At 55.1% G+C, this 13,522-nt stretch overlaps 1 protein-coding gene across 4 annotated transcripts in view; it reads left to right on the forward strand.

Annotated features, from left to right (window-relative positions):
* The window catches only part of RFX2 (regulatory factor X2), a 94,963-nt gene that overhangs the window by 79,117 nt on the left and 2,324 nt on the right, over nucleotides 1–13,522 (forward strand). For 3 of the 4 annotated variants that reach the window (XM_055546416.1, XM_055546418.1, XM_055546422.1), the window contains 9 exons: nucleotides 750–869; nucleotides 2,974–3,089; nucleotides 3,991–4,109; nucleotides 4,399–4,508; nucleotides 4,773–4,927; nucleotides 5,962–6,059; nucleotides 7,038–7,187; nucleotides 8,044–8,252; nucleotides 12,478–12,631. In XM_055546416.1, the coding sequence (XP_055402391.1) occupies nucleotides 750–869; nucleotides 2,974–3,089; nucleotides 3,991–4,109; nucleotides 4,399–4,508; nucleotides 4,773–4,927; nucleotides 5,962–6,059; nucleotides 7,038–7,187; nucleotides 8,044–8,252; nucleotides 12,478–12,631 (1,231 nt within the window). The other variant, XM_055546419.1, reaches the window with a different exon arrangement.

The raw sequence follows: 13,522 nt of genomic DNA on the forward strand, positions 1-13,522 counted from the left end.
GAGCCATGCTATGCTCAGAGCAGGGGCTTGGCCCATGTGTGAGGCCACCCTGCGTGGCCGTGGCCTGCGGCCTGCCAGGTTAAAGGAGCATGCATGTGGGTGTCAGGGTTCACCTGCACCCTCTGTGAAACTGGCATCCTGGGGAGTTCTCTGCCACCTTGGAATCCTTGACAGAGGAGATTCTTACCAACCATGAATGGATGGGGGAGGAGGGGCATCTGGGCCCTGGTTTCAGGGACATGACCACCACTGCCCTGGGCCTTTCCAGAAGGCTTCCGGGCCCTCCACCTTCCCAGGGTCCTGGATGCTGCCTCAAGACTGGGGCTCAGTCCCTGCTCTCCACCTCTCAGCACTGGTTCCACTCACACTTCCTGTGGGAGGGGCCCAGACTCCACCTACTTGCCCATGTTTCCAGCTCAGGAGACATGGCAGCACGGGAAGCAGGGTGTCTGCAAGGCCGCATGTCTGTTCTCCCCTCCTAGGAGTCCCTTCTGACCTGTCTCCTTAAAGAAATTGTTCAAAACCCTTTGATCATCATTTCCCCCATAATAAACTAAGGTAGAATCTCCCAGAGAACAAAGTCTACAGAATTTCCTGAACTTCTCTGACCACGGACCTGTCTGTGAACACTCCCCACACAGTCCAGGGAACATGGGCCCCGAGAGCCCAGGGAGGAGGCTGGGACAGAGCCCCGGTCTCGCAGTTCAGGACCCCTGCAAAGAGAGCTGACCCAGATGTTCGGTTCCCAGGGGCAACTCCAAGTACCATTACTACGGGATCCGCCTGAAGCCAGACTCGCCCCTGAACCGGCTGCAGGAGGACACGCAGTACATGGCCATGCGGCAGCAGCCGGTGCATCAGAAGCCCAGGTGGGTGAGCTGCCTCAGGCCAGCCTGAGGACCAGCCGGCCAGCCTGTGCGTTTTCACTAGGGGGAACGGAGGGAGGGGGTTTCTGGGCCATTGACCACGTCCTGGAGGTGGATGAAGGTCAGCCTTTCACTTCCACTCGGCATGGAGTGAGGCTGGCAGGACACCTCCGATGCCGGGCCTCTGTTATGGTCGGTGAACCCACACAGATCTATCTTTGTCACGCCGGGTCCATAGCTGACGTTAGGGTTCACTCTTTGTGCGTACATTCTGTGAGTTTGGACAGAGCTGTAATGACATGTATCCACCGTCATAGGACCATACAGAATAGTTTCACTGCCCTGAAGACTCGCCCCGCTCCTCCTGTTGCACTCCTCCCTGTCCGCCTCCAGCAAGCGCTGCTCTTTGTTTTACTTGCTCCCGTTTTTGCCTTTTGCATAGTGCCATAGAGTTAGAATCACAATCTTGCATTTTTCCTCCCTGTCTACAAAGAAAGAAAGAACATTGAACACAGCCCCAGAAGCAGGAAAAAGAGGCTTGTCCACTGAAGCCGCTGCTTCTTCCTCACCTTTGGGTCTGATGGCTGGAAAGGCCTGGTCATTTTCAAGAATGTTCTCTGTGTGTCACACACCTACTCGCCTTTTAAAGCAGGAATCAGCACAGTTTTTCTGTAAAGGGACAGAGAGCACATACCCCCGGCTTTGCAGGCAGACACTGTCTATGGGGTGTCTCCAGCTCTGCCTGTGTAGCACAAAAGTCATTACACACCAGGCGGGAAGGCACAGGTGTGGCCAGGTGGGGGTCAAACTATATTTCAAAGCAGGTGGCAGAAATGGCCCTCTCACCACCCTAGTTGGAGATACCTGGTTCAGGGCCCCACTGGAATGTCACCTCCCTGGCTCCTTCCAGTCACCCCTCTGCCCCGCTGTGTCCCAAGCCCCTTTCCAGAGCCTACTCAGCTCCAGGGCAGGGGCGCACCCCACTTACCTCCACTTGGCACCTTCGTGCCTTCGTTGAGCTCCATGGCTGACACCCCATTTTAGCTGCTTAAGGGGTCCCGGTGACTTCCAACTACATGGCCAATTACAGGAATTGGAGGTCACAGGAGGGAGTCTGCAGTGTTCTCTGGAACCAGCAGTTCCTCCTCTTCCTGGTTTTCCCCAGAAAAGGGGTCCAGCTTCCTTTGTGGGGCTCAGGCCCCTGAGAGCTCCTGGAGGATTTCGGTGCATGTTTCACGGCGACAGGCTTGTGCCATTGGCAGGGGGAGCCCATCTCCCAGTCAGGAGGGCCAGGCACATCTGAGCCACGTCCTCCCACCTCCCAGCGAGCCTGGCCCCATGTCCCACAAGGAAAGGAACTCCTCTTTCAAGCTGGATCCCCCTTGTCCATCTGGGCTCCAGACAGGTACCCTGGGAAGCCCGTCTCTGTTAGTTGCTCAGTTTGCTGCCTAGACAGGCTGTCCACTGCTTTCTGGCTGAGGGCAAAACAAAGTCTCGGAATTTGCTTTGAGACCATATAATAGACGTTTGGGAGCCTATGTAAAGAAGTTCACTTGTCTTCTAAGAGAGGATTATTAGAATATATACACATAAAAGCAACAGATGATGGACGAACTAATGTGGTCCAATCACATGGTGGAGTATTATGCAGCCCTAAAAGGGAGGGGATTCTGAGCCCTGATACAGCATTGGTGAACCCTGAGGATGTGACGCTCAGGAAGAGAAGCCAGACACAGAAGGACAAACACTGTCTTTTCCACCCGCAGGAGGTCCCTAGAGTCAGATCCACAGAGACAGGCAGTAGACAGGGCCAGAGGCTGGGGGAGGGGATGGGGAGTGAGTGTTTAAAGGAGACAGAGTTTCAGTCTGAGGAGATGAGAAAGTTCTGGAGATGGATAGTGGGGATGGTTGCCCAACAGTGTGAATGGACTTAATGCTGCTGAGCTGTGCACTTGAAAGTGGTCCCAATGGTAAATTTTGTGTGTTCTATTTGACCACAAGTTTTTAAAAATTACACACCCTCCCAAAACCAAATCCTGTCCAGTCCTCCAGCCCCTTCTGGGGAGTGCCATTGGGGCCTCATGGTGGCTCACGTGTTCCCTGCCAGGTACCGGCCAGCCCAGAAGACGGACAGCCTTGGGGAGAGTGGCTCGCATAGCAGCCTGCACGGCACGCCCGAGCAGGCTACGGCTGCCCAGAGCCAGCACCACCAGCAGTACATCGGTGAGCCCACCCCCACCCCTGCCTCCGCCCCACCCCCACCCGGCACAGGGCCTGTTGGGAAGGCTCCGGAGCCCCCAGCACCTCTGGGGTGGGTTTCGGCACCAGCAGCATCTCAAGGGCTACTTCAGACAGCTTTCTTTCCTGCCACCTTTTCAAGTCGAGTAGACCTTCTTTGTGGAATTGCTGAGGTTTTTGAATTATAAGCATGTGCCTCCCATATGAATGGATATTAATCCCTCCAAAATGGAGTAAAGTGACCATCAGAAAAAAATAAATAAAATGAAGTGCCCATCGGAAAGAAGACTAGATGTACTTTGAGTCTGACCCCTCTGAGCCTGGCCCCTCCCGGGGGCCCCGACACAGGGCAGCCTGGCCCTCTTCCCTGGGAGGGTCCCTCCCCAGCCCAAGCAGTCACTGCTCCGGAGCAACAAGAAAGCGTCTTGACTCAGCCCACTTCCCAGGGCAGCCGCGGGAGGTGCGCACACACCTGAAGACACGGGGTGCTCTGTGCACTTCAGTGTATGTTTGAGCCCCAACAGAACCCTCCCGAGTTAGGGCCTCCTGGAGAAGCTCTCACTCCACACACCGGCCGCCCCCTTGCTGGTGGGAGTGGAGAGCTTGCTGTGTGCTAGGCCCCCTGCCCTCCTTTGTGTGTGTGTGTGTGTGTGTGTGTGATGTGCATGCGTACTTAGCACCACCAGGAGCTGACAAAGTCGTCCCCACCCTGAATCTGAGAAAACCGAAGCTTAAAGGTTGTGTGGCGGAGAGGGGAGCCAGGACTCCATCCTTGGGGCTGCGGTGGGGCCACTAGCACATCCCACCAGCGTCCCCAGCCTGCCGGCCTGCCGGCAGCTCCTGCACGCCATCCTCGGCCCTGCTGACCCCCACCTTCCTCCCCCAGATGTGTCCCACGTCTTCCCCGAGTTCCCGGCGCCCGACCTGGGCAGCGTTCTGCTGCAGGAGAGCATCACGCTGCACGACGTCAAGGCCCTCCAGCTGGCCTACCGGCGGCACTGTGAGGTGACTGCCCCAAGCCCGGCCCCGGGGCTCCAGTGGGCGCCTCGCTCAGCTGCACGGGGCCAGCGCCAGAGTATCCCTGGGTGTCCTTGGTGGGCGACAGGGAGCAGAAAGCACCAGCCTCCCTCCCTGTGGCCGAGGAGTAGATGGACTCTCCCTTTGTTCACCCCATCCCTTCTCATGGTCTCTCTGGGTTTGGAAAGACCCCACTGCAGCCCGGCTGCTTGCCAGTGTGTTCTGACGACAGACACCTGCGCACATGGATGTGTTTAACCAGTGCGTTTACTCCTAGGCCACTTTAGACGTCGTCATGAACCTCCAGTTCCACTACATTGAGAAGCTGTGGCTCTCCTTCTGGAATTCTAAATCCTCTAGCGATGGTCCCACCTCTCTACCCGCCAGGTACTGCCTGCCCCTCGGCCCCCAGATGCGGCCTTCTTCACCGGCCTGGGTTTACCCTGCAGACCACCCCCAGACACATGCTCTAGCTATCCAAGAACTGGCGCTCAGACACCCTCGTGCGCGTGTGGTATCAGGGTGACCACGGGACGGGGAGCTGGCCTGCACCGAGCAGTCCTGCAGCCTCACCCGGCTCATCTATCCCAGGAGAGCCGCCCCTGAGCCGACGGCTGACCCGTGTTCCCTGGTGTCCCCCGTCCCCTGCAGTGACGAGGAGCCAGAAGGCGCCGTCCTCCCCAAGGACAAGCTGGTGTCTCTGTGCAAGTGCGACCCCGTCCTCCGGTGGATGAGGACCTGCGACCACATCCTATACCAGGCGCTGGTGGAGATCCTTATTCCGGACGTGCTGCGGCCGGTGCCTAGTGAGCGCCCTGCCCCGACTAGCGCACCCAGTGAACGCTCCACCCCCTCCTGGCCCCGCCCCCACGAGCGCCCACTCAGCGCCCGCCCCGCCCCTTCTTGGCCCGCCCCCACCGCGCACCCACTCATCTGGTCCGATTGATACTCTGGGGACCATCCCAGGGGTCTGTCCCCACTCGCCCCCGTGGCTTCCGGAGGCGGTGACACGCCCACCACTAGGAGGCGCCCACCTGCTGGCCCCCTTCTTAGGAGCTCTCCCTGGGGCTCTCAGGCCCCTGAGGGTGGGGTCCCCACCCCGTGAGAGTGAGGGGGCCAGGCTCTGAGCCTCACTTCTCCAAGGCCTCTCTGTAAACACCCGTGTCTGTTAGTGCTGGGGAACCTCCGTCTTTTTGATAAGCTGGCCTGTGCTTTTTATGCCAGTAAAAGGAAAATAGCAAAATCATTGCCCTTGCCCTTTGGCCTTGCCTTCCTGGAAACTGTTCAGTGCAGTGTTCTTTTAGAGTCTCTGTGTTAAGGTCTGAAATTGAGGTATCTTTCTTTTTATAACACTGGGATTTTTTTTGGTTTTTCAAAAAAAAAGCGTTTCATTTATTGCAAGCTGTCTCAAATTTGGAAGTCTGTAGAATACATTTACACACATTTGTATGTATCAGGGGCTCTCCCCCTCAGCACTGTGGGGTGTGGAGCAGCGTCCCCTACGCACTGGCTGCCAGAAGCCCCCTGGTCATGGAAGCCACAGATGTACCCAGACATGGTCTTATGTCATCTGGGGTGGGGTCGCTGGGGTGAGAACCACCAGTGTAGACATAGATGAGCAGAGATGAGCGATGCAGGGCTGGCACTGGTGTCAGGGTCCACTCAGTGTTCCTACTCAGTGGCTCCCTCGTAAGAGCCCCAAATCCTCAATCTCTTCTCATCTGTGTTGCTTGTTCTCGGTGGGGGTGATTTCCACGGCGTGTGCATCTCTTGCACTTGAGCTGATTCTGACAGGGGAGGCTGCCTTTCTCACAATTAATACCATAACTTGTGTCCCCAGGTACCCTGACACAAGCCATCCGCAACTTTGCCAAGAGCTTGGAAGGCTGGTTGACCAACGCCATGAGCGACTTCCCACAGCAGGTCGTCCAGACCAAGGTAATGGTCGGGGTCTGGGCTTCCAGACCACACCGGTCACCCCGGGAGCGCCTTGGGCTGTGAAGGGAGGGGACTCCTCTCTGTCCTGGGGGAACTTGAGGCCCCTGGGCTCCAGAGAAAGCAGGCTGCTCCTGAGTGTCCTAAGGACAAGGGGTCCTTCCTGAAGGGCCAGGGATGCCTCGCTGGAGGGCGGGTGCTGGCAGTTGCTGGCCTGACAGAAGGTGTCTTTGTTGGGAGACTTTTGGACTGAATTGGAACAAGTTGAATATTTCTCTGCTCACTGTAGGAGGGGGATTCAATCTCTTTGTGGTCGCCCTTTTTGCTATAGCCTTGACCACAGATGAGACTGTAAAATGTGGAGACGAGGCCTCCTTGTAGAGAAGAGGTGATCACGTTCCTATCTCAAACATTCCTACGGCCTCACACAGGTGGGGCTAGATCTGGGCATCTGGTCTGCCTGTCCCACCCTCAACCTGGAATTATCCCTGAGGCTAGTGAGTCTCAAACTTCAGGATGTACAGGAATTGCCTGGGAAGGTGTTGAAAATTGCAGATTTCAGTAATTCCCTGGAGTCCAGTGGTTAGGACTTTGCAGTCTCATTGCTGAGGACCCAGTTGCAGTCCCTGGTAGGGGAACTAAGATCCCACAAGCCACATGGTGTGGCAAAAAAATAATAATTAAAATGCTTTGAAAATAAAATTGAAGATTTCCATGCCACACTACCAGAGTGTCTGGTCCAGTGGCGCCCTGGAATCAGTATTTTTAACCATCCACCCCAGAGAGCTGCTGCCCTGAATTCTGCCTCACCCGTGCTCGGCATCCACGATAGATGCCACTCGATGCATGTCCCTCATTGATCTTCAGTTTTGGGGTCTTTGAGCCTGTCCAGAGAGTGGGTCCCTGCTGGACCCACCCTTCCCACCCCTCCTCCTGCACTCTCCCTGAGCAGACACAGGCTCACCCGGGCCTCCTCCCCAGGTCGGTGTGGTGAGTGCCTTTGCGCAGACCCTGCGGAGGTACACATCCCTCAACCATCTGGCGCAGGCGGCCAGGGCAGTGCTGCAGAACACCTCCCAGATCAACCAGATGCTCAGCGACCTCAACCGCGTGGACTTCGCCAATGTGCAGGTGACTCCTCCCACATGCAGGTGACTCCTCCCACATGCTGGTGACTCCTCCCACACGCAGGTGACTCCTCCCACATGCAGGTGACTCCTCCCACATGCAAGTGACTCCTCCCAGGCACCTCCCCCACCAGAGGCAGGCACGGGAACCCACTGGCTGAGCTCCCACCCGCTAGAAAAATGCAGAGACCCACCAAACTTAGCCCACAGCAAACCGGGCACCTCACCGGGGCCCACATTTCTGTTGCATGGGGATGGTTGGGGTTGAAGCCCTCTGCAGCCAGTCTGGGACCCGTAGGTTCTGCTCTGTGATAATTCCCCTGGCCTCCAGGTGCTGGGACCAAGACCTTGATCTGTTTTCTTTAAAAGTTTGCCTTTCCCATGCCACGTTTACAGCTCTGTTCTGGGCTTAGAATAGTACAGGCTGCTGTCAGATGGGTCCTGCTGCCATATCTATGTCTAGTTCGGGCCCTGAGCTGATCCATGAAATACACTCACACACACAGAGGAGCGGCCACTTAGAAATAACCCAACGGGAGCTTCCCTAGTGGTCCTATGGTTAGGACTCTGAGCTTCCAGTGCAAGAGGCACAGGTTCCATACCTGGTCTGGGAGCTAAAATTCCATGTGCTGCTCCAGGCAGCCCGCCTGCAAAAAAACCACAAGGCAAAGATGAGGTACAGTCTGAGCTTCAGATGCAAGAAGCCCGCCAGGTCCCCTCCTAATGTCCTTCTGTCTCCACCTCATGAAACGGGTATCGTGCTGGAAAAGGCTGAGGGCAGTGGGCATCTGTGCTCATGTGCATCCAGCTGGGGGCCACGCTCAGGACGTGTCACTGACCCAGCACACCCACGCCCACAGGAGCAGGCCTCATGGGTGTGCCAGTGCGAGGAGGGTGTAGTACAGCGGCTGGAGCAGGACTTCAAGCTGACCCTGCAGCAGCAGAGCTCCCTGGACCAGTGGGCCAGCTGGCTAGACAATGTGGTCACCCAGGTCCTGAAGCAGCATGCGGGCAGCCCCAGCTTCCCCAAGGCCGCCCGGCAGTTCCTGCTGAAATGGTCCTTTTACAGGTGAGTGTGCACGTCATCTCCCAGAGAGCTGGGGAGGTGGAGGGGGCTGAGGCCCACAGACGCAGGCCAGCCTTCAGGACTCATTCCTGGGGGCTCCCAGGGACAGGCCCTCCTGGGACCTCAAACTGGCTTACAGAGGTTTCTTTTTTTTTTTAATTAATTTTTTTTGTTCAATTCACCATTATTTTTTTAATTAATTCACATTTATTTATTTGTCTGTGCTGGGTTTTAGTTGTGGTGTGTGGGTTCTAATTCCTTGACCGGGGATTGAACCCAGGCCCCCTGCGTTGGGAGCGCCAAGTCGTAGCCACTGAACCACCAGGAAAGTCCCAGGTTACAAAGGCTTCTGCAGACAGAAACCTCCATTTTGGGCCTCCCTGCTGAGAAGAACACAGCACAAGCCTTTATTTCTGCCCCTAGAGTGTCCCACAGAGTGAGGTAAAGGAAAGGTCTAGAGAGAACAGGAGGTGCAGATGGTGGTGGGTGAGAACCAGATAGAGAATCACAGTGAGAGGCGCCAGTGAGGATGGTGGCCAGCAAAACAGGATGTGACATGAGTCTCTATCCCTTCACTGCCAAGCGCAGGCAGGAGGCGGGGACAGGCGTTGGCTCCCCACAGAGCGGCCCTGGGTGAGGGTTAGGTGGACCTGTTTATTATTTATTTATTTATGGCCATGCCACAGCTTGTAGGATCTTAGTTCCCCGACCAAGGATCAAACCCAGCCGCCTGCAGTGGAAAGGCAAAGTCTTAACCACTGGACCACCAGGGAAGTCCCTAAAAAATAGTCCCTATTTTAAAATGATTTATGTAACTGTATTACAGGCTTCCCAGATAGCTTGCTGGTAGAGAATCCACCTGCAATGCAGGAGATGAGGGTTCGATCCCTAGGTTGGGAAGATCCCCTGGAGCGGGGCATGGCAACCCACTCCAGTATTCTTGCCTGGAAAATGCTATGGAGAGAGGACCCTGGCAGGCTATAGTCTATGGGGTTGCAAAAGAGTTGGGCATGACTGAGCAACTAAATACAACAAAACTGTATTAGAATTAACTAGGCATGTGCGTGTGTGAATGTAAGGAGATTCTGGGAATGGGCTGGCATGATCACAGGGCCAGCATATGTGAAGTCTGTACAGAGGGCTGGTGGGCTGCACACTTAGGTGGAAGCAGATGCCACCGTCTGCAGGTGGGACTCCTTCCTCCTCAGGGAAACTTCACTTTTGCTCCCAAGGCCCCTCAGCTGACCAGGTGAGGCCCAGCCCTGGTGTGGAGGCTAAGCTTCTCTACCTCTAGTCGAGAGATGGTGGACAGCAACCACGGTGACTCCCAGACTTGCACTGAACTGAATCACTGCCCATCACTGACACAGAAGACTAACCGCCACAGAAAGTAAACATGAGAGAGAAAAACAGAGGGAGGAAGAAAGAAGAATGTGAGAAAGAGAACCCATGGAAGAAAAAAGAGAGAGAGAAAGACCTGAAAGGATCAACTCATGCAGTTTACTATCCAGTTGATAGGAATTTTTTTTTTAAAGAGAGAAATCAGAGGGAAAGAGAATAATAAAAACATAATCAAGAAAACATCTCAGGGACTTCCCTGGTGGTCCAGTGGTTAAAACGCTTGCAAGGCAGGGGATGCAGGTTCAGTCCCTGGTTGAGGAACTAAGATCCCACATGCCTCAGAGCAGCTAAGGCCATGCCGTAAGTACTGAGCCCGTGGGCCACAGTGAAGACCCAGTGCAGCCAAAATTTAAAGAAAGAAAAGAAGAGATCTCAGAACTAAAGGCTCAAGTTTCCAAGAGCTGCCGGGTTCCCCGCCCAGTGAAGGAGCCCGAGCCTCCCTGTGACATTCAGACACCGAGAAGAGCCGATCATGAAGGTTTTCAGAGAAAAGACAGCAGATCGTATGTAGGCCAGGAGCCAGAGCAGCATCCAGGCCAGGGCGCCGGGGGACAGTGTCGCCAGGAAACCCAGGGAAGACTATTCCTACCGTGCAGCTCTCACCTGAGCAGACAGAAGCGGGGAACTCAGGCTGAGGAGGACCAGCCCAAAGGGTCCTTGTGGGGCATTCCAGTCCCAGGCAGTGACAAACACAGGGAAATGAGCTGTTTTGTCACAGTTGAGCCCAGGAAGACCACCAGCTGTTCTAGGCGCTAGACAGCCCGTCAGCCCACTATAGCTGAGGGTTCAGATCCCTGTCCACCTGGCAGTCCACCAGGCCCGCTCATTTGCACACTCTTAGCAGAGCTGAGCAGAGGGGTCAGAAGGCTCTTTACTGTCTGACTCTTACCAGCGTATTCTGACCCTCAGATGGCTATGCTGGCCCAGTCACTCCCAGTCCCCAACTCCGTACTCATGTGCTGCCATCCTTAGATCCTTTGCATGGCCCTCCCCTGCCTGGAACGTGCTTTCCCCAGGGAGCCGTGTGGCCCGACAGTCCTCAGAGAAGCCTGCAGGCCTCTCGTGTGAAGTAGCACACTCCTTCTCACCCTCCATCCCCCGCACCCGATTTTCTTCCATTGCCGGTCACCTTGTCCTTTGTGTGATGTCTGTTGCCTGTCTCCCCGACGATTGGGAGTGTCCCCTCAAGAGCCAGGATGTTGTTCTTGTTTACTTCTGCATCCTCAGCATCTGAATGTTGAATGAACAAATGAATGAACAAGAAAGGGACTGTGAGCGTGATCGGGAATGTGGCTCAGTTACACAGCCTTTGCATTCGTAAAAGTTCTTCAAGCGACCTTTGCTTCCTACAGTGCTCATTTGGGACCTCCCTGGTGATCCAGTGGTTAACAATCTGCCTGCCAATGCAGGGGACGCTAGTCTGATCCCTGGTCTGGGAAGATTCCACATGCCTCGGAGCAACTAAGCCTGTGCATCACAACCACTGAAGGCCACGTGCCTAGAGCCCATGGTCTGCAACATGAGAAGCCACCGCAGTGAGAAGCCTGCACACCACAAGCAATCCCTGCTTGCTGCCAACTAGAGAAAGCCCATGAGTAGCAACAGAGACCTAGCACAGCCAAAAATAATAATAAATTTCTAAAAAATAATGTGCTCCTCTGAACGCAGGCACTCACCACCCGGTACCTCCCAGGGCATCTTGGAGCCACAGCCAGCTGGATCCAGCTCTCCATTTCCACTGCTGAACCTACCTGCCTTCAGAGTGTGTCTGTCTACACACTGGCCCCAGAAGATGCAAAAAGAATTAAGTAAACTGATTTGTTGTCAGTTGTCTTCACTGACTCGCAAGGAACAACAGTTTCAACCTGTTAAAAGATAAACTGAGGCTTGTTAACTTTTCAAAAGATTCTCTGAGCAAACATCGCTTTGAACCGAGCAGCGCCAAAGCCAAGATGGTGAGGGGCCTCCCCAGCCGGGAGCAAGGGGAGAGGTGTTCACACCGAAGGAGAGGATTTGATGGCTGCGGCTGGCACGCACTGACGGATCTGATCGGGTTGTGGATGCTTGGAGCCCAGGGTGACGCCCCCTGAGCTCCAGTACTGTCACGGGGGGTGTTCACACTGTGGGTCCCCTCCCGTCTCGTCCCTTCCTGCTGCTTTTCTCGCTGTCACAGCAGTTAGACATCACCAGGGGTAGCTGGGTTCTGAGATGGCGCATCTGGGTGTTGGAGGCCACATGGCAGATGTGTATGTAGTCCAGACTGTGTGGTTGGGCACCACATTATCCCTTTAGGTTTCTCTGTAAAGAATGAGATAGGAGAGCTCCTTGAGCAACAGAGTTTTCCAGGCAGATGGCACACAACAACACATCAACAACAGACATGACTAATAAAACTTTATTTATGGACACTGAAATGTGAATTCAGGTACTTACGTGCCGTGAAATAGATTTCTTTTATTTATGTATTTATTTTGAAGTTTAGTTAATTTGCATTACTGTACCAATTAGAACTTTTTTTGACACTTTTCCCCTCAACCATTCAAACCTGTGAAAACTGTTCTTGGCACGTGGGCCATCCCAGACCAGGTGATGGGCTGGATCCAGTCTGGACTGGCCACAGTTTGCCAGCCCCTGCTTTTGGATGAAAGCAGCAAAGGCACCCTGAACTTGAGCCTTGTTTTTAGACGCCTAAAGCCACTGACTGGGGACATGGGCAGGGCAGGGGAGGTGGGGTGGTCCAGGCGGCTGGCTGGCGCCCTGCAGGCCAGCTTGGGGCTGGAGGGGAGCCTGGTGTCCCGGCGGTGCCAGCCCGTGTCTGCCTCTCCAGCTCCATGGTGATCCGAGACCTGACCCTGCGCAGCGCTGCCAGCTTCGGCTCCTTCCACCTCATCCGGCTGCTCTACGATGAGTACATGTTCTACCTGGTGGAGCACCGGGTCGCCGAGGCCACTGGGGAGACGCCCATTGCTGTGATGGGAGAGGTGAGCGCTCCCCACCCCCACCCTGGGACAGGTGGGCAGGCCTCGGGGTCCAAGAGGACACATCGAGGGGCTCGGGTGTGGGGGTCAGCGGCTGGGAGAGAGCTCGCCTGCCCCAGTCAGACTGGCACAGGCAGACCCTGGCTCCTGTCACCTCCTTATGAGACCCCGGGCAGGATTTCCTGCCTCCTGGTGGTAGAATACACAGAACGTATCATTCACCTTTTCAGTCATCTCACAGTAAACAATCAAATGGCATTTAGTACATTCACAATGTTGTGAAACCCCCACCTATCTTGTTCTAGAACATTCCACCACCCCAAGAGAAACCCCATTCCCACTGGCAGTCCCCCATGTACCCCTTCCTCCAGTCCCTGGCAACCACTCACCCCCTCTCTGTCCCCGTGGATCTGCCTGTTCAGGACATTTCCGCCACGGAGTCTCAGCCTGCATGTCCTTCTGTGTCTGCTACTCTTCCCGAGCATCGTTTTCCCAGGGTCCATCCATGTGGAGCGTCAGGGCTTCCCTCCTTCTTATGTGCTCTTATGGCAGAGCACTCTCTGGTTGCCTGGCTATTTACCACTTGGCAGACCCATCACCTGTTGGTAGAGGGGCTGTTTTCAACTTCTGGCTGGTGTGGGTCATGCTGCTGTGAGCATTCCTGTACATGTTTTGTTTGAACATCTGCTTGGATTCTTTGGGGTACATACCTGGGAGTGTATTTCTGGGTCATGACGGGTTTGTTTTGAGGAAGAAACAAGGTGATTTTAGTGCACAGAGATGTTAGTGTATGATAAGCAGTGAGAAAAAGTGGCCGTTCCTTCCCTGAGCACTCAGAGGTCACAGCCTCTGTGCCCTTGCTGGCCTGGGCAGTCGGCACCCCCTCTACCCTCC

The sequence above is a fragment of the Bubalus kerabau genome, chromosome 1 (genome assembly GCF_029407905.1).
Source record: "Bubalus kerabau isolate K-KA32 ecotype Philippines breed swamp buffalo chromosome 1, PCC_UOA_SB_1v2, whole genome shotgun sequence".
In the NCBI taxonomy this organism is placed as follows: Eukaryota; Metazoa; Chordata; class Mammalia; order Artiodactyla; family Bovidae; genus Bubalus; species Bubalus kerabau.